The sequence below is a fragment of the Palaemon carinicauda genome, chromosome 5, assembly GCF_036898095.1.
Source record: "Palaemon carinicauda isolate YSFRI2023 chromosome 5, ASM3689809v2, whole genome shotgun sequence".
Classification (NCBI taxonomy): domain Eukaryota; kingdom Metazoa; phylum Arthropoda; class Malacostraca; order Decapoda; family Palaemonidae; genus Palaemon; species Palaemon carinicauda.
In genome coordinates this window covers 177722778-177747969 of record NC_090729.1, presented here as the reverse complement: position 1 = coordinate 177747969, position 25192 = coordinate 177722778, and the positions used below count along the sequence as shown (strand labels likewise).

At 43.6% G+C, this 25192-nt stretch overlaps 1 protein-coding gene across 1 annotated transcript in view; it reads right to left on the bottom strand.

Moving 5' to 3' along the window:
* Positions 1–1827: 1827 nt before the first annotated feature.
* The window catches only part of Blos2 (biogenesis of lysosome-related organelles complex 1 subunit 2), a 32628-nt gene continuing 9263 nt past the window's right edge, over positions 1828–25192 (bottom strand). Inside the window, exon 3 of the mRNA XM_068374374.1 lies at positions 1828–2684. Within this exon, the coding sequence (XP_068230475.1) occupies positions 2415–2684 (270 nt within the window). The 3' untranslated portion in view covers positions 1828–2414. The remainder of the gene's footprint in view (positions 2685–25192) is intronic.

Sequence of the window (25192 nt, the reverse complement as noted above, 5' to 3'; positions counted from 1 at the left end):
AGAGTTGCATAAGTCTCTTTTTATAGCTTATTTATGAAAGATCTGGTTTAATGATGTTGCTGTTTTTTTCTAAGTATGTTGTTTTAATTGTTCATTACCTCTCTCGTAGTTTATCTATTTCCTCGTTTCCTTTCCTCACTAGGCTATTTTCCCTGTTGAAGCCCTTGGGCTTGTAGCATCCTGCTTTTCTAACTGTGGTTGTAGATAGGTAGTAGTAATAATAATAATTGATGGGTTCGTATTGCCGGCCTCCAGATGTTCTGTATTCTGTTTAACTTTTATTCACACACATTTCTTGTTTCAAACCTTTTCTTTATCCTACAATTATAAGGCTTTTTTAACAAGCATTAAGTGCATATGGAATGTGAATCAATCTTGAGGAAAGACGAAAGTATAACTAGAATTCCATCAAGTCTTTAGGTAAACTTAAGAATCTGCAAAACATGTCTTAACTAAATCATTAGTCAAAGTTTGAATGACTGAAACTTTCAACAGACATAGCCGTTAATAAATGTACAAGAAACTATACAGAGTTCCTTATTCTTAACCTTCTAAATTATTGGTCAGCACATTAAACTGTTACAAATTAAATTAAAAGCCATTTGATCACTTAATCAAAAAAAAAACATTGAGTATTCTTTAAAGCTCAAAAATAATCTCAACTGACAACTGACAGCACATGTGGTCAAATTATGGAACATACTAAATGGGCTACAAAAGCCAACGTGCACCAGAGTTTAATGATGGTCGGTACATTTTCATTGCTTCTTCTTTGAGAGAACAAGTGCTCCTTTACGGATACCCACCTTGGGATTGTGTAGCTTATCACTTGCTGAAACAGAGGTGAACAGAGGATCGATACTTCTAACTTTGTACAATGAAATAACATAATTGAAAGCCACAGTAGATCTTAAAGAGTTCAGTAAGAGTTGTCTAGGATCACAAGAAAACCTTTAGAGACAATGCAGATGAAACATGAGAAAAATTAAAACATTACAGGTGTTTGGATTTTAGTCAATTACAAAATATAAAAACGCAATGCTGAGCCTTTTATACAAAATATACAGTAATGTGCAGAAGAACCACAGGGAAAATTAAAATACGAAATATACGCTTAAGTCCTGACTAGTTTTGTGATACTTCTTCAGAGGACTTCAGAGGACTTAAGCGTATATTTCGTATTTTCATTTTCCCTGTGGTTCTTCTGCATCTGAGCATCACGTTTTCCTGTGATTTTTACGCATACAGTAATGTATAGTCAATTTCATAACAACATTATGACCATATAAAAGATTTACACTTTTTCAGAAGTACTCAAGGTCAATTATTACATATGCACAATCTCTTTAAAGGCTACTCATGAATGGCAGAAGAATAGGACAGTGACAATGTCTATGCCAGCAGGACAATGCCCTATAGACAGACCATAAATACTTGAGATCAGTGTCCAAGTTTTCTCTCCACCCACGCTAAAACCAAGAAGGGGCAGGCAATGGCTAATGTTGAATCAGCAGGTAGATCTATAGGCTCCCCCAAACATCCCATCCTCAGCTAACAAGGACGGTGAGGTTGCACACACCACAAGAAACTATTGAGGTTGAGAGGGACTCGAACCCCAGTCCGGCGACCGCCACGCAGGGACGTTTCCAATAGACTACGACAAAATGGCTTAAATCACATAATGATCCTGATCTTCCTTTACTTAATATTTCCCCTTAGTCAAAATTAATGAAATCACTGCAAAACAAAGATTCTTTGAGTTAATGATGATATCGAGTACCTTTTCAATCTCCAATTTTATATATGAGGGATCAATATACAACTCAAGAAGTTCAGGTTTTTGTTTTTAATAAGTACATGTATTACATTTCCTTTATATATCATCAAAGTATCAACTGTTACACGAAGTGTCAGGAAGGTAAATGTTTCAACTCAGAATACTCTTAAATGCTTTAATAATAATCACCCATAAAATACTACACACACTTCATTCAACATTTGCTTTCCATACTCACATTTCAGCTTATATTACATATCATTGTGGCACAGTTAGGAAATTTCTCCCAAACCTTTTGAGTTTCAAATATATTTTATGTTCAGGAACCAGGCTGTTTACTGTATCAGCTTTCCATAAATTTATTTTTCAAATATATGTTAAAATGTGCTCAAATCGATAATAATGAAAAAATTCCTGTCTCCAACTTTTAGATAACTTATAGAAGAATGCCTGGGGGAAACCAATGTAAAATATCATTAATCTAAACATTATAAAATATCAAAATACATTAAGCTGTACTTGGAATTACTACTGTCCCTATAATCTTTGGCTTTAAAATAAATTTCAATCTAGTTGCAAAGAAACGTCTGGAATAACATTTGCAACTGTTATAATGGAAATCTTTAACAAGAGGGAATTACTTCTTCTCTAAGCTTTTAAATTTTGCTTCTAACCTCTTAGAATAAGCATCAAGTTTATATGCAGCAGCCTCTAATTTTGTCACACTATCATCAATTTGATCAATTTGGTCCAGATATGGCTGAAGAGCTACATATTTTTCATTGAGATCCTTCAGTGCTCGACTAACGCTGCCTCCTATCTGACGCATGTCTCCGTATTTGGTGATGGTAGAACGGTTCATCTGCTCCAGCAAAGCATAATCTTCTAATACAGCTGACAATTCACCCTAAAACAGAGTTACAGAATGGAATTATGTAAAATATAGCCGAAGCTGTGAAGCCTAAAGAACAAAAAACACATATAAAGTATATATTAATTATCAAGTAGTGGAAGCTCTGAAGCCTAAAGAACAAAAAACACATACATACATACACACACACACACACATATATATATATATATATATATATATATATATATATATATATATATATATATATATATATATATATATATATATATATATATATATATATATATATAAATTAATTATCAAGTAAAAGAACATTACAAATAAGTCTGCATCATTTGTGGTTGCATAGAATCATACTATAGAACATTTGTTTGAAACTGGTAAAGGATAAGAAGGGATAATTTTAAAGATGTAACACTATATTTGAAGTTTTTATAAAGAGAAACTTAACTTCAATAATAAAACTTATCTAAATATTTACCAGGTAGTCATTACGCTTCAATTATCAAATCCATTCCCAGTACAGTAAACCCAATAGGTGGCAAAACTGGGGGGATGACAACTGGACTTAACTCCCAAGAATGTCATAAAATCAGTCGTTATAGACCTGTACACATCCTAGAAAATTTGTCCTGACATCACAAAGTGGGGAGGCGGGAAGGAATTAAATGGTTTAGGCAGCACGTTAGCCAATCAGTACACCACACCGGGAGATCCGCCTGGACCTACTCAAAACCTGACTCCACAGCTTCAATGGCTGTGAGCGGTGGAGCAGCCGAACTGTGACGGAGCCTTTATGCCAAGCGTTTCCGCCAATGGGAGAGCAGCTCCTTCCAAAACTAGATATGGACTCCGACCACAAGGCAAATCAGCGACCAGTGCCTGACTTAACAAATCACCTGAGCCGTATATATAGAGCCACCTCTACCCACTTCATCAAGATTTATCCTGGTGACGAGAGGAGACACCTGGCACCCTCTCATAATGAGTACCGGCCAAACTCGATTCTATTTATTTTGACTACTGTGTATTTCACAGACCATGACACCCTCTTTTTTTAACATAACTAATGAACTAGGCTTCTGATTAATGTGAAACTGAAACCACCAGAGTTTGAGACACCGACCTAATTAAGAAAAATGGATTCAAGCATCTACTCCGCATTATTGTCTTACTTTGTATAGAGAAATGTCATCTAAATTCTGTGGTTATGGCGAGAACGGAAATTAAGACCTGGCAACTAGGAGCAGAATGACGTATGTTAACTATGACGTGAGGCCCGTGATGTTTACACCTGCCACGCCCCCTCATTATATCAGTACATGAAATTATATATAATTATATCTTTGATAGAGATAAGGTGTTTTTATTTTTCAATACAGGAATGCAGTCATTATTGTGTTGAAGTTATGGAATGATTGTTGAGGATGCGCACATAACATGGTCATTATAAATATTTAACATGGCTGAGGATTGGCTGGAGGTGGAAGAATAGTAATACTTTATTAACAATAAATGTATTGTACATAATTAGTAATATAACAGCTAACATTATAGTGAATAAAGTTACAAGACTGAAATAGAATATATATATATATATATATATATATATATATATATATATATATATATATATATATATATATATATATATATATATATATATTATTCACATTCACTTTTTATTACCCATCAAAACTGTCTGAAATAAAGTCTTCCTCTTCGTCGTCACTGGCGAGACTTATGATGATGGGATCCACACTGTCATGGATATTATCAATTGACCAGTACTCTCTCTCAAAGTATTCAGAGCGCCGAACAGCATTTGCCCACACGTCCTCTGTCACACACAACTTTGCTTCATTCAATCTTGCATTGAGGTCCGTTCGTGTAAAATGGTGAAGGGATGATCGAACGTACTTCTTCATGACACCCCATACTTGCTCAATAGCATTTAGCTCCGGGTGTGCTGGTGGTAGCCGCACTATTTCATGACCCCACAGGCGAATGGTATTGTCCACTGTGAATCTGGGGGGTGGTCAATTTTCCTTGCATATTTTGAGTAGTTCAGGTTGCAAAGCGTATGGTGGGTAGGTGATATTGCGCTGCTGCAACCATTTTATTAGATCGTCTTTTCTGGTGCCAGTAGTTGGACAGTGGCTCTCCTCTGTAAGGCGACTGTGGTAAGGAGTGTTGTCGATGACCAGAACTGATGGCTCCTCTAATGATGGTAGTAATTTGGTTGTCAGCCATCGCTGGAAGAGTTCAGCATTCATTTCACCATGATAGTCTCCACTACTATTCTTAGCTGTATAGCAAAGAAATGAATCCTCAATAAAGCCCTTGTTGGTACCAGCTGCTACCACAACAACACGTTCACCATCTCCTGGCGGAACCTGTCGGCTATGTGTGTTAGTTGTGGATGGTTGAGTTGTATCTACCCATTCTTTATTGTGGCTCATCCTTGTCGTAAACCATGTTTCGTCTAAATAGACCACCTGTCTTCCTTCCTCACGATACTGTTTGAGAGCTCTGAGAGCCCGGATCCTTTTACATACTATGTCTAAGGACTCTTTTCTAGCATACATTTTTCGTTGTGTCGTTTTATATCGAAATCCAATCTTGTGAAGTACTCTCCAAAGCGAAGTTTCCGATGTGCCTTCAGGTAAAATACCTTCCTTCTTGAGTTCTCTTGTTAGAGTAGTAATTGTAAAGGTATCCTTTGACAAGAACCTGTTGTGAACATATCGGCGAATTACACCGATGGTAAAAGAGTCGAACATATCTTCAGCTGGCTGTATGAAATTAGACTGTACTGGATCTGAAGAGGGCAGTGCTAATGGTGATGGCGATGGAGCTCTTGATAGTACTGGCAATGAGGGTGATGATGGTGGAGATAGTTGTTCTGCAATTGGCCGTGAATGTGTGGTGTGCTTGACCAATTGACGAACGGCATTCCTTGTCATGTCCATGACATGAGCAACTCAGTCATACGGTCTGTTTGGGTAAAAAATATTTGTTTTCGTGTAATTATCTATTGAGCAACCTCTCATTATATATATATATATATATATATATATATATATATATATATATATATATTTCTGGGCTCGAACCTGTGCCGCCCAGTGAATAAGCTCCATTTAGCACTTATTCTTAGGTAATTTACTGCTAAATATACCAGAGAAAAAATGTAAAGGAGTGCTAGGTTAACTAGCTCGCTCACCTATTGGTGTCGGTATAAAATTGGGCGTATAATCCAGAGGTCCCGCACTATTTAGATTTATCCACGACAAATACCCCAATAGAGGAGAGCCGTTCAACCTCACTCGGCACCACCAACTCTGCATCCGCTCAGAACCCAACTCCTTTTAGCACGCCTTGTGTTGTAACCCGCTTTTTTGTTGTGCTCTCGTTTTCCACTTATTTTCCACTGGATTATGGCTTCTTCGTCGGTTTCCCAGGAGACACCGTCTAAGTTAAGTACCAAGCTTGGTTTTGCTGTGTTTTGAGCAACCTAGATCGTTTAATATTTAAATTATAGGAGTTTATTCTCTTCGTTCATATCGATCTTGCTTGATTCCACTTACAGTTGGTACTCCTGTTTTGAGAGCTTTTAGTTTCACTCGCGGTGTTACTATGTGTATTATTTTTATTATTAAATTTTATTTGTTATTGTGGATATTCATTATTTAGCGTTTAGAACCCTCGTGGTTCAATTTTAGGGCCGATATCATTTACGTATCGTTATGGCTGCCGACCTTCGTTGCTAGGCGGCAATGTTATTTTTAAGCCATCAGGTGTGTCTTTTGTGATTTAATTATTTTGTTGCATGCCTTGCCCAAAAATTTTTATGTGTTTATTTATATAATTTTCAACGCTATCACTATTATAATGAATATTTGTGCTATTACTCCGTTTGATCTGTCTGGTTGGGGATCGTCAGTTGGTAGCCCTGCTGCTCCGTATCACGTGATCCTCCCCCATGCTCCCCCTCTCGCTAGGTGGGCGGCTAGGCTTCTCTCCCCCCCTCCCCTAGGGGACCGTTGCCTTCCCCCCTTTTAGAGGGGGTAGTTCAGTGTTTATGGACTTTGTCCTCCGGGTGTCCCGGCGGGTTCGTCTCTGTCTAGTCTGGTTGGCCACCGGTCAACAGAGTTGGATCCCGGTGCACCCTATTTTATATTCACTTATCACACTGGTTTATGTTATACGAAACCCTCTGGGTTCGGTTGGCGGTTCTTATCTACAGTTCCGGCCCCCTATTAATTTATAACAGTTCCTATGATTATATATGATGATTATATATGACAGATCACTATCCCGGAGTTCCTATACGAATTGGTTTTGGATATACTTTTATTTCCCGGCCCGGGGCTTATCCTCGCCCCGGGAAATCAGACACCATGTGTCTTAATTTCTTGTTGTTGCATCCTTTTTTATGCTCCCGGCTCGACCGGAATGGATTGCTATACTTTAGTCTTAAGCTAGACTTATGTTTAGGCCCGGGTCCTCCGGACCCGCCCCTACTTAAGAATATTACAGTTAAGCTCTAATCTTGTGTTAGACTTATGTTAGGCCCGGGTCCTCCGGACCCGCCCCTACTTAAGAGATTTACAGTTTCTCATATACTATTCTTTTTATAGATGGTGCATTGTCAGACGACGGCCTGTGCGGCTGTTCTACATCAGCCCTGCGGCCATACCGTCTGTCGGTCTCACGCCCTCTGCGGAGTGCAGCTGGAGGACGTCGTGGTATGGCACCCGGATAACTGTGTAGTCTGTTTTGACCTCGTTACCACCCTTGGATCTGACTCGGTGAGTCCCGTTGGCTATGTTGCCTTCTTATTTATCTTACCTTTTTTGGCATACATACACTATTTAGTAAGATCTCTATGGTCTTGAAGGACCACTGGGAGTCTTTCCTTTTATAATTCCCACTATTATTTCAGGCATCCCCGGAGCAAAAGTCTGCGGCTCGGGCCACACTGAAAGTGTGGGTTGGTGGTTTTGCCCGGAACGTGAAGTCCAAGCGGCCGTACGTCCTATCCGAGGACTACTGTTCCTTGATTTACCCCAACGCCAAGTCTTCAGCCGCTGTGGCTAGGCATGTTGCAGCTCCCATCATTGCCCACATTGATGCCACCATAGCGGGGTTCATTGATCCAGAGCAGGATCCGTCGGACGCCCCCGGAGATCTAGAAGACAATGTTGCCTCCATGAACCTAGACGTGGAACCCATGTTATTGGATGATCCGGATACAGGTAGGCTGGTAAGTAAGGCAGGTGTTTCCGGCGCTGAGATTCCTATCCTCAGCCCCGCTCTTTCTTCTTCATCTGATCGCTCTTCCTTTCATGGTTTTTCTGGGGACCGTGATTCGTCTCAACGATCATACTCGGTTCCCCCCAAGGATAAGTCTACATCTAGAACCTTACCTAAAGCTCGTAAGCCTCACAAGGCTTCTCATAGTTCTAAGCAGAATACAAACCTGTCATCTAAGGCTTCTGGCTCCTCCTCTAAGTCTCACGACCCGGGAGTTCATTCCGCCACTCCTGCTGCTAGCCCGGGCCTTTCCGAATCAGCCATGCTACGCATCGTGTCAGAGATGCAGGCTAAGTTGGTATCAGAAATGCAGTCTAAGATGGACACGATGTTCTCTAACATCGGTCAGAGACTTGGGGCATTAGAGCAAGGTGCTCCGGAGCGAGTCCAAAGCTCTCTCATCCCGGATGCCTCTAAGCTCCCGCCGTTTGCCAAGAATAATCCTTGGCGTATGGCTCTTCATTCCCCGTTCTCAGACGGAATGTTAACTTTGGAGGGTCTTGGCACTCGTCCTCTAGAGGACTTTGAATTCTTTCCTCCTGGTCTGGCATTTCCATTTCATGGTTATGCCAGGCTTACCGAGGAAGCTTTGGTTCGGTTAGACAAGGTCCCCAAAGAGACGGTCATCTTCCCTAAAGAGCAAGCCCAATCTGTTTGGGCCAGATTCCTGAATGACATTGGCTGCACCAACACCATGTTGACGCCTTATAAGAGCTCCTTCACAATGTTCTTAATGGACAAAAACACCGTGACTCCATGCGTCAATAAGGTAGCAGAGCTTGCCTTCCAATATGCTCTGGAGGAGAAGCCCTTGCCTCCCATCCGAGAGGTGGATCCAATCTCCCTCCTTCTTCCTTCAGGCATTGAGTGTTGGGACAACGTCCATACCACCTTTACCTCTGGCAAGCTAGCAGCAGACTGTGCTTCAGTAATGTTTAGTGAGCGGCTTCCCCGTCTCCCGGAATCCCTCATTAAACAGGAGTATGATTCCCGCCTACGTGTTGGCCGTACTCTGAACTTGGCCACGTCCACGGAGTCGATAGCCTTGACTTATGATACTGAGAGTATCTTTAAGTCTCTCAACAAGGCTACGTTGCAGTCATTATACTATGACCTGTATGACTTCGCTACTGCTAAACGCAGGTGTCGCAAACATGTCCTGGCTGAGGCGACTATTAGGCATGAACCTAATAAGCTTATCCGGTCCTCCTGTTGGGGTTCAAATCTCTTCCCTGAGGATCTTGTAGAGGAAGTCTTGGCGGAGGCCACTAGAGTCAATCAGAGCCTTAAAGCCCGTTGGGGTTTGACTCCTAAACGTAAATATGACCCCGCAAATTACCAAGCCCGGGGTAGGAAGAAGCTCCGTCCATATACCTCCACCCAGTTCAGGCAACAGCAGAGTGGTTCGTCCAATTTCCAGCTGCCTCTTCCCCCATCTCCTGTTGCCCCTGCACAGCCTTCCACCTCTCAGGCTCCTTCGGACGACTATGTCACCATTCTGCTCCCTAAGAGCCAGCTTTCCGGTGCCTCCGCCACTTCTCCTGCCTTTAACCAGTCTTATGAGGCTCATAGCTCTTCCCAGAGTTATAGTAGAGGTAGAGGCTACCACCGTGGTTCTAACCAGAACAGAGGCAGGGGAAGATTCTTTCGCAGGGGAAAGAACTTCCGAGGCGGACGTGGAGGCAACTCCTCAAACCAATATTGAGGTGCAGCAGGTAGGGGGGAGGCTCTATGCCTTCCGCAACAAATGGAGGTTCAGTCCCTGGGCTTTCAGTATCATCTCCAAGGGACTGGGGTGGAGTTGGATTCAAGGGCCTCCTCCTCCGAACAAATTTCATCAACATTCCACTCCGGACCTAGTCGAATTTGTCCAGGATCTTTTACAAAAGAACGCCATACAAGAAACGAAACACCTGAAGTTTCAAGGTCGGCTGTTCAGTGTCCCGAAGAAGGATTCAGACAAGAGAAGAGTGATTCTAGACCTATCCCTTCTCAACTTGTCCATTCAATGCGACAAGTTTCGAATGCTTACCGTCTCGCAGGTGCGGACCTTACTTCCCCGTGGGGCCGTCACCACCTCTATCGATCTTACAGACGCCTATTATCACGTCCCGATAGCGAGACACTTCCGTCCGTATCTAGGCTTCCGCTTAGGGGACAAAAATTACTCCTTCAAGGTGATGCCTTTCGGGCTCAACATCGCCCCAAGGATCTTCACAAAGTTAGCAGAAGTCGCTGTTCAGGAACTCAGAAATCAGGGGATTCAAGTAGTAGCCTATCTGGACGACTGGCTCATTTGGTCAGACACCTCCCAAAATTGCCTAAAAGCCACTCACAAAGTCATCCAATATCTTCAATCTCTAGGCTTCCAGATCAACTTCAAGAAGTCCCGTCTTCTTCCAAAATCGAAGTTCCAATGGCTCGGCCTGCAATGGGATCTTATATCTCATACTCTGTGTCTTCCCAAACCCAAGAGGTTAGAGATTGCAAGGAACACCAAACGCTTTCTCAAAGACAAAGTAAGTTCCAGACGACTCCAAGAGAGGATTCTGGGGTCCCTTCAGTTTGCCTCAGTGACGGATCTTCTTCTGAAGGCAAAATTGAAAGATATCAATCGTGTCTGGCGTTCGAGGGCGAACCGGAAGCTCCGGGACAGGAAAGTCCGCTTTCCTCCCATTCTACGGGAAAGACTTCTTCCTTGGACAAGAGCCAACAGTCTGTCAAAGTCAGTTCCCCTTCGATTTCCGCCTCCGAAGTTAATCATTCACACGGATGCATCCCTATCAGGTTGGGGTGGCTATTCTCAGCTCAGGAAAGTTCAAGGTCTTTGGTCTCCCTTGTTCCGCCAATTTCACATCAATGTGCTGGAGGCCATGGCAGTTCTTCTAACCCTGAAACGTCTCGCTCTACCCAAGAGACAACACCTTCGTCTGGTCCTCGACAGCGAAGTGGTGGTCCGCTGCCTCAACAGAGGCGGGTCAAAGTCAGGGCCTCTGAACCATGTTCTAGTAGCCATATTCTCCCTAGCAGCCTCGAACCGTTGGCATCTTTCAGCTGTCCACCTGGCGGGAGTCCGGAATGTAGTGGCAGACGCCCTGTCCCGGACCTCCCCTCTAGAATCGGAATGGTCACTCGATCTAAAGTCATTTCGGTGGATTCTCTCTCGAGTTCCCGGTCTCCATGTGGACCTCTTCGCCACGGAGTCCAACCACAAATTGAGAGTATATGTGGCTCCCAATCTAGACCCTCAGGCTTACGCCACAGACGCCATGTCACAGAATTGGGACATCTGGGAAAAGATTTATCTCTTTCCCCCGGTGAATCTTTTACTGAAAGTTCTAGACAAACTGAGATCCTTCAAGGGACAAGTAGCCTTGGTCGCACCCAACTGGCCCAAGAGCAACTGGTATCCTCTCCTGCGAGAGTTGAGACTATATCCTCACCCGATACCCAATCCGGTTCTGTCTCAGATAGTACAAACACGCGTTGTGTACGCTTTCTCAAACATTCAGAGCGCCCTAACTTTATGGACTTTATGAAGTTTGCGGCCATGCATGGTGCCAATATTGATCCTCAAAACACCCTGTTCCTAGAATCAGATAAACGGGATTCCACCATCCGCCAGTATGACTCTGCAGTTAAAAAGTTGGCAAAATTTTTGATAGACTCAGACGTGCACTGTATGAACTTGAACCTTACAGTCACTTTCTTTAGATCTTTATTAGAATCAGGTCTGGCAGCCAATACTATCACCACTATTAAATCTGCTTTGAAAAAGATCTTCCTAGTGGGTTTTAACATAGACTTAACCGACTCTTTGTTAGCTTCAATTCCGAAAGCCTGTGCCAGACTGAAACCGGTTACTCGTCCTACCCCGGTGACCTGGTTCCTTAATGATGTACTCAAATTGGCTTCTGACACCATTAACAGTTCGTGTGATTACATTCCCCTTCTCAGGAAAACACTTTTCCTGGTGAGCTTGGCTTCCGGGGCAAGAATTTCTGAACTGGTAGCCTTGTCGAGAGACCCGGGTCATATTGAGTTCCTTCCTTCGGGAGAGGTCCTTCTTTCACCTAACAAATTCTTTTTGGCTAAGAACGAAGACCCTCAGAACAGATGGTCCTCCTGGAAAATCGTCCCTCTCACGCAAGATCCGTCTCTGTGCCCTGTTACTACTCTTAGGTCTTATTTATCCCGGACCTCCTCTATCTCCTCGGGGCCTCTATTCGTTAGAGAACAAGGTGGTACCATTACCATTAAAGGGATCAGGCAACAAATTTTGTATTTTATTAAACAAGCTAGCCCTGACTCTTTTCCTCTTGCACATGATATCAGAGCGGTTGCTACTTCGGTGAACTTTTTTCACCACATGAATTTTACGGACCTTTCCAGGTATACAGGGTGGAAATCACAGTCAGTGTTCAAGAAACACTACCTTAAACATTTGGAAGCCTTAAAATTTTCTACAGTAGCTGCAGGGAGCGTAGTTACTCCCAGGTAACTCACAGGTTAATTCCTTGTCACTTTATCTCTCCCTCTTACCTGCCTCATTTATACCCTATTTGTATTCGTTGGTCTCGCACCTGAATACTGTTATTATATTTGTAAATTTTTAACTCCTGAGTATCTGTATATATTATCACTCACGGCATTATTATACCTTACCTTATTTGTCAATTGTTCTACCAAGTGGATTTATGTTCATTTTAAGATACCCTTATAATTATTTTTGGCACTCATCTCTGATTAAAGCAACTTGTTTTTCCCTTACGCTTATGTTTTTTCCTTTATTTTGCAAGTTTGGTGACATTTCTCTTGTATATATTCACTGGGCGGCACAGGTTCGAGCCCAGAAAAGGGATTTTGACGTAGGAAAAATCTATTTCTGGGCGAGGGACCTGTGCCGCCCAGTGAACCCTCCCAGCTCCTCTCCCTTGGAGTCCCCAAACTTTGGGTGCTAAGGAGTTGGGTTCTGAGCTGATGCAGAGTTGGTGGTACGAGTGAGGTTGAACGGCTCTCCTCTATTGGGGTATTTGTCGTGGATAAATCTAAATAGTGCGGGACCTCTGGATTATACGCCCAATTTTATACCGACACCAATAGGTGAGCGAGCTAGTTAACCTAGCACTCCTTTACATTTTTTCTCTGGTATATTTAGCAGTAAATTACCTAAGAATAAGTGCTAAATGGAGCTTATTCACTGGGCGGCACAGGTCCCTCGCCCAGAAATAGATTTTTCCTACGTCAAAATCCCTTATATACACAGTGTATGTGTGTGTGAGAGAGAGAGAGAGAGAGAGAGAGAGAGAGAGAGAGAGAGAGAGAGAGAGAGAGAGAGAGAGAGAATCTGATAATGCATCATATTCAACTATATATGTCCGTGATGGTACGGCATTAAACATGACAACATGATACCAACCTATTCAATCCAATTTTCAGTTTATTGTTGTGTTGTTCCCTCTTGAAGTATGTTAAGAGTCGCAACACAAAAGCATTACGACAACCTTGTGGACAATGGTGAAGCATTCTAGACATGATATAAAATGTCAATAGTAGTCAGTGAACAAAGTGTCAGCAGGAGCCTTGTCAATGACCGTATGTAACAGGCGTGTACCTTCCCTAGCGCGATCACCTCTCTGACTGCCTTCCGAGATGTTAATTTTTTTGTCTTTTTTTCGTAAAATTAACTAATAATTAAATAATAAACACAAGTGAGTCTAAAAATTAGTTTATTTAAATATAATAACTAATCAGTATCTTTAGATTCCATCAAAGAGCAGTATAATTCACTACAACTTATATATCTTTTAATAACCATACAGAAAGGGGGGCGTGGCAGGTGTAAACGTCAGGGGCTCACGTCATGGTTGACATACATCATTCTACGCCTAGTTGCCAGGTCTTAATTTCCGTTCTCGCCATAACCACAGAATTTAGATGACATTTCTCTATACAAAGTAAGACAATAATGCGGAGTAGATGCTTGAATCCATTTTTCTTAATTAGGTCGGTGTCTCAAACTCTGGTGGTTTCAGTTTCACATTAATCAGAAGCCTAGTTCATTAGTTATATTAAAAAAAGAGGGTGTCATGGTCCGTGAAATACACAGTAGTTTACTTTCAGTAAAATTATAGAATTCTTTTCTATGTATTTTTCTCCCCCTACTGATGATGGATATAACACAGTTATTATTATCACTAGCCAAGCTACTGGTGGAATGCAGTACTGATGAAAGAAATAAAATCTGAGCAATAAAAAAAACTCACCAACAAGATAAATGCCACTGGGACAGCAACCATTTTCAATGAAACATGCCTGAAAGAGGATCTACTACCAAAAATTAATAAGGATAATATTCTGTTTGCTCTGAGTATGGAATGCTTAGTCATTTTTTCATAGTATATATTTTATAAATATAAAAACCTTCCAATAGTATACTGTAGTATTAAACTCCCTAAGAAACCACCTAGAAGTTTTCACAAGTAAAATATTGTAAGATAAAATTGTATAATCTCTACCTTCCATATTTGTATGTTAACCATACAAAAAAGTGTTTCAATTACCCTAAATACTACTATTGATATACAGTAAAAACCTATTAAGGACTAAAAAAGATTTAATTACAAAGCATTCTGTGAAGCTGCTTTGGTACTTTCTTAAACAGTAACTATACCTTTAAACACTATTTACACCATTTCAACACTAACTACTAGTCAAGAGATATAAGGTAAGGAGAGGATAAGGATCTGAGTTAACCATCTCAACTATCTCAGATTTCAATTGAATATGGCAAACTGGAATTTGGTTACTGAAGATACTGACATAGAAAAATCATACAAGCCATAATACAGTACTGTATATACTATCTTCTAAATCTTTCAAAGTAATTGACCTTTCATTAACCTTGCCATTACTTCTTATTACTGAGAGTGGAAGAAGCTCAACAGAAAAAAGAAGGTTTAATACATGATGTCAAAAGCCTGTCTACGTGTGATGGTTTCAAACTGTTTTCTAGACACCTGCTCTACAACACTAACTACCAAAATTCATCATGGGCCCCAAAATAGTACAGGAGATCAGAGACCTTTCGCACATCTGAAAATAACCTGTAACCTCTTGTATACTATCTGATAATGTTACAGCTCAAGAAAACTAAACACACATTAAGATATGGGAGGCCCATAAACTTCACTTCAATAAGTGTAGATAAGAACTACCACAAGATTTGCAAAATGCAAAATTTGCAATATAACCTGACACAGTATTCTAGCCTACAGCAAGAGCAAACAGGGGCAATACATTAAATAAACAATTATGGCTCGTAGAGGTATATCAAGATTGTTCGGTTCAGAAAGAGTAAACAGAACTGTTGTGTTGATAAATTGTGTCCTTTATTACCTGAAACACAGTTTATTATCATAAGAATGATAAAACTTATTCAACCAATTTCCTATACTGCTTTAGGTTATAGAAAACAACATTAAAATTACCCTCCTGAATTAAATCTGACATTGCCTTTGATATAACTTGTTGCAAGAAATTTTTTGATTATTAAATTTCTTATTAGCTTTCGACATTTTTCGAAATAAAAATATCTGCACCCTTAAACCATGCATTCTAATTTCAGTGGTGCAAGAACTGTGCCTGGTTGGTATTCTGAAGTTGATAGGACTGGACTGTCCCTTACAGCCTACAAAGTGCCTTTCACTCTCGCCCTCACCTTGAGAGACAGGGTAAATGGCTGTACCTAGGTAAGGCTCACGTGGTTATGTCAGGACGAACTGCAGATCAAACTGTCCTTGGGGTACTTTGCTATCAGGTGAAGATGAATCTCTACAGTAGAGCATAATAGGCAGGTCTACTATTTATCAACGATGATTATATAAAGTTTTGGGGAGCAATAGTCGTTTGTATGTTTGCTCAGTGATGCCACCTGTTGGTATACTGGCCATCATAAGGCAGGGGGAGATGGGAGTGAGAGAGGGGTAAAACATTTTTTTGTTAAAGGTCAGGAAGCTAATGGCTTTGATGATTAAAGCATAATGACAAACAGATAGGATTAATTCATATAACTTAAGTATTATCTGTACTGAAAACCTAATTGCAGTAAAAATTCCATAAGGACACAAGTTCCTCAGCAAGTCAAATATTACATACCGAAGATGTAAAATCTTTAAATCATCTACTAATGACTGTAAAATGTTATTTTGATAATAAAATAAATTTTTGAATATACTTACCCGGTGATTATATAAGCTGCAGCTCTGCTGCTCGACAGAAAACTCTACGTAAAAAATCCGCCAGCGATCGCTATGCAGGTAGGGGGTGTACTTCAACAGCGCCATCTGTCGTGCAGGTACTCAGTACTCATTGTAAACAAAGAACTCAATTTTCTCCTCGGTCCACTGCGTCTCTATTGGGGAGGAAGGGAGGGTCCTTTAATATATAATCACCGGGTAAGTATATTCAAAAATTTATTTTATTATCAAAATAACATTTTTCAATATTTAACTTAGCCGGTGATTATATAAGCTGATTCACACCCAGGGGGGTGGGTAGAGACCAGCAATAAATGTTTACATTATTATGAGCTAAGGATTTTTTATTTCATTTTAGCAGTTATCAAAATAACAAACATAAAATAAATAAGTACCTGGTAAGGAAGTCGACTTGAACAATTACTCTGCCTTTTTAAGTACGTCTTCCTTACGGAGCCTCGCGATCCTCTTAGGATGCTGAGCGACCCCTAGGATCTGAAGTATGAAGGGTTGCAACCCATACTACAGGACCTCATCAAAACCTCTAATCTAGGCGCTTCTCAAGAAAAGAATTTGACCACCCGCCAAATCAACCAGGATGCGAAAGGCTTCTTAGCCTTCCGGACAACCCAAAAACAACAATAAAAACATTTCAAGAGAAAGATTAAAAAGGTTATGGAATTAGGGGAATGTAGTGGTTGAGCCCTCACCCACTACTGCACTCGCTGCTAAGAATGGTCCCAGGGTGTAGCAGTTCTCGTAAAGAGACTGGACATCTTTAAGATAAAAAGACGCGAACACTGACTTGCTTCTCCAATAGGTTGCGTCCATTATACTTCGCAGAGATCTATTTTGTTTAAAGGCCACTGAAGTTGCGACAGCCCTAACTTCATGTGTCCTTACCTTCAGCAAAGCTTGGTCTTCCTCACTCAGATGGGAATGAGCTTCTCGTATTAACAGTCTGATAAAATAGGATAAAGCATTCTTTGACATAGGCAAAGATGGTTTCTTAACAGAACACCATAAAGCTTCTGACTATCCTCGTAAAGGTTTAGTTCGTCTTAAATAGAACTTAGGAGCTCTAACAGGGCATAAGACTCTTTCTAGTTCATTTCCAACCATATTTGATAGGCTTGGAATATCGAACGATTTCGGCCAAGGACGAGAAGGTAGCTCGTTTTTGGCTAGAAAACCAAGTTGTAAAGAACATGTAGCCGTTTCAGATGAAAATCCGATGTTCCTGCTGAAGGCGTGAATCTCACTGACTCTTTTAGCTGTGGCTAAGCAAACCAGGAAAAGAGTCTTTAAAGTGAGATCTTTAAAGGAGGCTGATTGTAGCGGCTCGAACCTTTCTGACATGAGGAATCTTAGTACCACGTCTAAATTCCAACCAGGTGTAGCCAAACGACGCTCCTTCGTGGTCTCAAAAGACTTAAGGAGGTCCTGTAGATCTTTGTTGTTGGAAAGATCTAAGCCTCTGTGACGGAAGACTGATGCCAACATGCTTCTGTAACCCTTGATAGTGGGAGCTGAAAGAGATCTTTCTTTCCTCAGGTATAAAAGGAAGTCAGCTATTTGAGTTACAGAGGTACTGGTCGAGGATACTGATACTGACTTGCACCAGTTTCGGAAGACTTCCCACTTCGATTGGTAGACTCTAAGGGTGGATGTCCTCCTTGCTCTAGCAATCGCCCTGGCTGCCTCCTTCGAAAAGCCTCTAGCTCTCGAGAGTCTTTCGATAGTCTGAAGGCAGTCAGACAAAGAGCGTGGAGGCCTTGGTGTACCTTCTTTACGTGTGGCTGACGTAGAAGGTCCACCCTTAGAGGAAGAGTTCTGGGAACGTCCACTAGCCATCGAAGTACCTCGGTGAACCATTCTCTCGCGGGCCAGAGGGGAGCAACTAACGTCAACCTTGTCCCTTCGTGAGAGGCGAACTTCTGCAGTACCTTGTTGACAATCTTGAACGGGGGGAATGCATATAGGTCTAGATGTGACCAATCTAGGAGAAAGGCATCTATATGAACTGCTGCTGGGTCCGGGATTGGTGAGCAATATATTGGGAGCCTCTTGGTCATCGAGGTTGCGAAGAGATCTATGGTAGGCTGGCCCCATGTGGCCCACAGTCTCTTGCACACATCCTTGTGTAGGGTCCATTCTGTTGGAATGATTTGTCCCTTCTGACTGAGGCAATCTGCCATGACATTCAAGTTGCCTTGGATGAACCTCGTTACTAGAGAAATGTTTAGATCTTTTGACCAGGTGAGGAGGTCCCTTGCGATCTCGTACAACGTCATAGAGTGGGTCCCTCCTTGCTTGGAGATGTACGCCAAAGCCGTGGTGTTGTCCGAGTTCACCTCCACCACTTTGCCTTGAAGGAGAGACTTGAAGCTTTTCAAGGCCAGATGAACTGCCAGTAGCTCCTTGCAGTTGATATGCATTGTCCTTTGACTCGAGTTCCAAGTTCCCGAGCATTCCCGACCGTCTAATGTCGCGCCCCAGCCCGTGTCCGATGCGTCCGAGAAGAGAACGTGGTTGGGAGTCTGAACAGCCAGGGGCAGACCCTCTCTGAGGCTGATACTGTCCTTCCACCAAGTCAGGGAAGACTTCATCTTCTCGGAAATGGGGATCGAGACCGCTTCTAGCGTCTTGTCCTTTTTCCAGTAAACAGCTAGGTGATATTGAAGAGGACGGAGGTGTAGTCTTCCTAACGATACGAACTGTTCCAGGGATGATAGTGTCCCTATCAGACTCATCCACTGCCTGACTGAACATCGTTCCTTCTTCAGCATGTTCTGGATGCATAACTGGGCTTGACTTGTTCTGGGGGCCGACGGAAAAGCCCGAAAAGCTAGACTGTGAATCTCCATCCCTAAATACACAATAGTTTGGGATGGGACCACTTGAGACTTTTCCATATTGACCAGGAGACCCAATTCCTTGGTCAGATCTAGAGTCCACTTTAGATCCTTCAGACAGCGACGACTGGAAGAAGCTCTTAGAAGCCAGTCGTCCAAATAGAGGGAGGCTCTGATGTCCGCTAAATGAAGGAATTTGGCTATATTCCTCATCAGCCTCGTAAACACAAGAGGAGCTGTGCTTAGGCCAAAGCACAGGGCTTGAAACTGGTAGACAACCTTTTCGTAAACGAATCTCAGAAAAGGTTGGGAGTCTGGGTGGATGGGGACGTGAAAGTATGCGTCCCTTAGGTCTAAAGAGACCATCCAGTCTTCCTTTCTGACCGCTGCTAGAACGGACTTTGTGGTCTCCATGGCGAACGTCTGCTTTGTGACAAAGACATTCAGCGCACTGACGTCTAGCACCGGCCTCCACCCTCCTGTCTTCTTTACCACTAAGAAGAGACGGTTGTAGAAGCCCGGGGTTTGATGGTCCAGGACTTTGACTACCGCTCCCATTTCTAGCAAGAGAGACACCTCCTGTTTCAATGCTCATCTCTTGTCTTCCTCTCTGTACCTGGGAGAGAGATCAATGGGAGACGTTGCTAGAGGGGGTTTTCGTACAAACGGGATCTTGTACCCCTCTCTGAGCAACTTCACAGATTGTGCATCTGCGCCTCTCTTCTCCCAGGTCTGCCAGAAGTTCTTGAGTCTGGCTCCCACTGCTGTCTGAAGAAGGTGGCAGTCAGACTCTGCCTTTAAAGGACTTGGTTCCTTTCTTCTTCCCACGTCTCCCTTCGGCACGAGCACCTCCTCTGCTGGAGGCTCTGCCACGAAAGGGCGGAATAAATCTGGACGCTGGAGTGTCCATCCTTGGTCTTGACAAGGTAGGCAAAGGGGTGGCTTTGCGGGCAGAGGACGCAACCAGGTCATGGGTGTCCTTCTGAATCAAAGAAGCAGCAATCTCCTTAATCAAGTCCTCTGGAAAAAGGCACTTAGAGAGAGGAGCAAACAGAAGTTCTGATCTTTGACACGGTGTCACTCCAGCTGACAGGAAAGAGCAAAGGTTCTCACGCTTCTTGAGGACTCCGGATACAGTACGAACGATGCAGCAAGCTCACTAGATCCGTCACGTATGGCCTTGTCCATGCAGGACATGATGAGCAAGGAAGATTCCTTCTCAGTCGGGGAGATCTTCCTGCTCAAAGCTCCCAGACACCAGTCCAAAAAGTTGAAGACCTCGAAGGCTCTAAATACTCCTTTCAACAGATGGTCTAGGTCCGAAGGTGACCAGCATATCTTAGAGCGTCTCATGGCTAGCCTGCGGGGAGAGTCTACAAGACTTGAGAAGTCGCCCTGGGCAGAGGCAGGAACTCCCAAGCCGAGAACTTCTCCCGTGGCATACCAGACGCTCGATCTGGAAGAGAGTTAAGCAGGGGGAAACGTAAAGGCTGTCTTCCCTAGACTCTTTTTGGACTGCATCCAATCTCCTAAAACTCGTAAAGCTCTCTTGGACGAGCGTGCGAGGACGAGTCTCGTAAAGGCAGGCGAGGATGACTGCGTACCTAAAGCAAACTCTGACGGAGGAGAGCGTGGAGCCACAGACACAAACTGGTCCGGAAACATCTCTTTGAACAGAGCAAGAACTTTTCTAAAGTCCAAAGAGGGTTGCGTGGACTTGGGCTCGTCAAGGTCCGAATGTGGTTCATCAACGTGTGCCGCATCGTCATCATCAGAGAGTCCATCATCCGAGAATTGAGGAGGAAGCGGCAATGGAGTAGGTATCGGCTGGTCAGCTGAGTCCGGTCGCACGGGTGCACGCGTGACTGAATCGGACGCAACGTCATGGAACTGTTGCCCAGTCTGTGAGCTGGCAACAACCATAGCAGCACGGGGACGCACAGCGTCTACTCCAGACTGTCTAGTCTGATGTGGGCGAGCAGAGGCAACCACACTGGGTTGCGGAGGTTGACGCACCGCGTCAAAACAAAACAACTTTGACGGATGTTGTACCTCGCGAACGTCAACGGAAGGTTCCGTGCGTCGCTGAACGTCAACATGCGGCTGGCAGGGTACATTGGAACGCATGGGTGGCGGGACTCTCTCAGCTGGAGTGCGCAAGAAGGTCGCCTCAGCGTCCACAGGACGCACAACCGTGGTTGGTTGTAGGCAAGAGGTTGGTGCAGCAGCAACCTTCTCCGCACGAAAGTCCTGCATCAGAGACGTTAATTGGTACTGCATGGTCTGCAGCAAAGACCATTTAGGGTCTGCAGGAGCAGGTGCGGCGACAGACGGTGTAACTGCCTGAGGCGGTACCGCTTTGCCTCTCTTAGGAGGTGAGCAGTCATCGGAAGACTGCAGCGAGTCCGAACTGACCCAGTGGCTACAACTGGGCCGTTGGACTTGCGCGGAAGGGACCGACTTGCGCTTAAGAGGTCGTGAGACCTTGGTCCATGGTTTCTTACGAGAAACCTCTTCCGCAGACGAGGAATAAATGGGCTCTCTCGTCTCTGTGTGGGTGGGGCGATCTTGGGTAGATACGCCCGAAACCACGGAGGGAACGTCTGTTCGCTGATTAAAGCCTCTCGAACCCATTGGTCGTACGACATTGCTTCTCCCCTGGACTTGGGAGCTTGCAAGAGGTCCCGGACTAGGAGGACGACAGGCACGAACAGACGAACCCTCAAGCGCAACACTATCCACAACACTATCACTCACTTTATCACTTCCCACTGCACTCTTACACTTCAGCTCCTTGACGTCCGCCATGAGCTGGTTACGGTCACTAGCCAAGGACTCAACTCTCTCACCCAGAGCTTGAATGGCACGCATCATATCAGCCATCGAAGGTTCCTGAGTACCAGAAGGGGGATTAGGAGCAACCACTACAGGGGAAGGAATAGGTTGTGGGGCATGAGGAGAGGAAAAATCAACTGAACGAGATGAACTTCTCCTGACTCTATCTCTCTCTAGCCTACGTGTATATTTCTGGAATTCGATAAAATCGAATTCCGAAAGCCCAACGCATTCCTCACATCGATCTTCCAATTGACAGGTTTTATCCCGACAATTGGAACAAACGGTGTGAGGATCGATAGAGGCCTTCGGAAGACGCCTTGAACAGTCCCTAGCATTACACTTCCTGAATTTTGGGACTTGAGAAGGGTCAGCCATTTTGAATTGGTCAAAGGGGAATTCAAAAACTATCCAAAGTCATCAACAAATAATCCGATAGCAAAAAAAGAATGCAAGGATTTATTGAAGAGAAAGCCTGCACAGCGAAAGCTCAAAACTAGAAACGTGTACTTTACCAAATAGTTGTGAAAACAAATCCAGTTAGCAACAGCGAATTAGTAGGTCTTGCCGGTAGCACGACAGAGAGAAAAATGTTATTTTCATTAGTAAAATAAATTTTTGAATATACTTACCCGATAATCATGTAGCTGTCAACTCCGTTGCCCGACAGAATTCTACGGAAGGGATACGCCAGCGATCGCTATACAAGAGGGGGGTGTACTCACAAGCGCCACCTGTGGCCAGGTACTGCAGTACTTCTTGTTGACACCACCTCAATTTTTCCTCGGTCCACTGGTTCTATGGGGAGGAAGGGTGGGTCAATTAAATCATGATTATCGGGTAAGTATATTCAAAAATTTATTTTACTAATGAAAATAACATTTTTCAATATTAATCTTACCCGATAATCATGTAGCTGATTCACACCCAGGGAGGTGGGTGAAAACCAGTGTACATGTATATCAAGAAGCTAAGTATCCCGTATTTCATATTATCAGTTATTCAAAATAACAATGAAATTATAAGTACCTGGTAAGGAAGTCGACTTGAGCCATTACTCTGCCTTAAATAAGTTCGTCTTCCTTACTGAGCGCAGCGTTCCTCTTAGGAGGCTGAACAACTCTAAGGTGCTGAAGTATCAAGGGCTGCAACCCATACTAAAGGACCTCATCACAACCTTTAACCTCGGCGCTTCTCAAGAAAGAATTGACCACCCGCCAAATCAACAAGGATGTGGAAGGCTTCTTAGCCGACCGTACAACCCATAAAAAGTATTCAAGAGAAAGGTTAAAAGGTTATGGGATTATGGGAATGTAGTGGCTGAGCCCCCGCCTACTACTGCATTCGTTGCTACGAATGGTCCCAGGGTGTAGCAGTACTCGTAAAGAGACTGGACATCTTTGAGATAGAATGATGCGAACACTGACTTGCTTCTCCAATAGGTTGCATCCATAACACTCTGCAGAGAACGGTTCTGTTTGAAGGCCACTGAAGTAGCCACAGCTCTCACTTCATGTGTCCTTACCTTCAGCAAAGCAAGGTCTTCTTCCTTCAGATGAGAATGTGCTTCCCTAATCAGAAGCCTGAATAGTAAGAAACTGAGTTCTTAGACCTTGGAAAAGAAGGCTTCTTGATAGCACACCATAAGGCTTCTGATTGTCCTCGTAAAGGTTAAGACCTTTTTAGATAGTACCTAAGAGCTCTAACTGGGCAAAGTACTCTCTCCAGTTCATTCCCCACCAAGTTGGACAGGCTTGGGATCTCGAACGACTTAGGCCAAGGACGTGAAGGAAGCTCGTTTAGCAAAAACCGAGCTGCAAGGAACATGTAGCCATTTCAGATGTGAAAACAATGATCCTGCTGAAGGCGTGGATCTCACTTACTCTTTTAGCTGTTGTCAAGCACACGAGGAAAAGAGTTTTTAATGTGAGGTCCTAAAAAGAGGCTGATTGGAGAGGTTCAAATCTTGATGACATAAGGAACCTTAGGACCACGTCTAGATTCCAGCCTGGAGTGGACAACCGACGTTCCTTTGAGGTCTCAAAAGACCTAGGGAGGTCCTGTAGATCTTTGTTGGTGGAAAGATCCAAGCCTCTGTGGCGGAAAACCGCTGCCAACATACTTAAGTAACCCTTGATCGTAGGAGCTGAAAGGGATCTTACTTTCCTTAGATGTAACAGGAAGTCAGCAATCTGGGTTACAGTGGTACTGGTTGAGGAAACTGCATTGGTCTTGTACCAGCTACGGAAGACTTCCCCTTGAGACTGATAGATTCTGAGAGTGGATGTTCTCCTTGCTCTGGCAATCGCTCTGGCTGCCTCCTTCGAAAAGCCCCTAGCTCTTGATAGTCTTTCGAAAGTCTGAAGGCAGTCAGACGAAGAGCGTGGAGGTTTGGGTGTACCTTCTTTACGTGAGGTTGACGTAGAAGGTTCACTCCTAGAGGAAGAGTCTTGGGAATGTCGACCAGCCATTGCAGTACCTCTATGAACCATTCTCTCGCGGGCCAGAGCGGAGCCAACCAACGTCAGCCGTGTCCCTTTGCGAGAGGAGAACTTCTGAAGTACCCTGTTGACAATCTTGAACGGCGGGAATGCATACAGGTCGAGATGGGACCAATCCAGCAGAAAAGCATCCACGTGAACTGCTGCTGGGTCTGGAATCGGAGAACAATACAACAGGAGTCTCTAGGTTATCGAGGTAGCGAACAGATCTATGGTTGGCTGACCCCACAGGGCCCAAAGTCTGCTGCAAACATTCTTGTGAAGGGTCCACTCTGTGGGGATGACCTGACCCTTCCGGCTGAGGCGATCTGCCATGACATTCATACCGCCCTGAATGAACCTCGTTACCAGCGTGAGCTTTCGATCTTTAGACCAGATGAGGAGGTCCCTTGCGATCTAGAACAACTTCCATGAAAGAGTCCCTCCCTGCTTGAAGATGTAAGCCAGGGCTGTGGTGTTGTCAGAGTCCACCTCCACCACCTTGTTAAGCTGGAGGGACTTGAAGTTTATCAAGGCCAGAAGAACCGCCAACAACTCCTTGCAATTGTTGTGAAGTGTCCTTTGCTCCTGATTCCATGTTCCCGAGCATTCCTGTCCGTCCAAAGTCGCACCCCAGCCCGTGTCTGATGCGTCCGAGAGGAGACGGCGGTCGGGTTTCTGAACAGCCAAAGGTAGACTTCCTTGAGAAGAAAGCTGTTCTTACACCACGCGAGAGAAGACCTCCTCTCTTCGGAAACAGGAACTGAGACCGTCTCTAGCGTCATGTCCTTTAT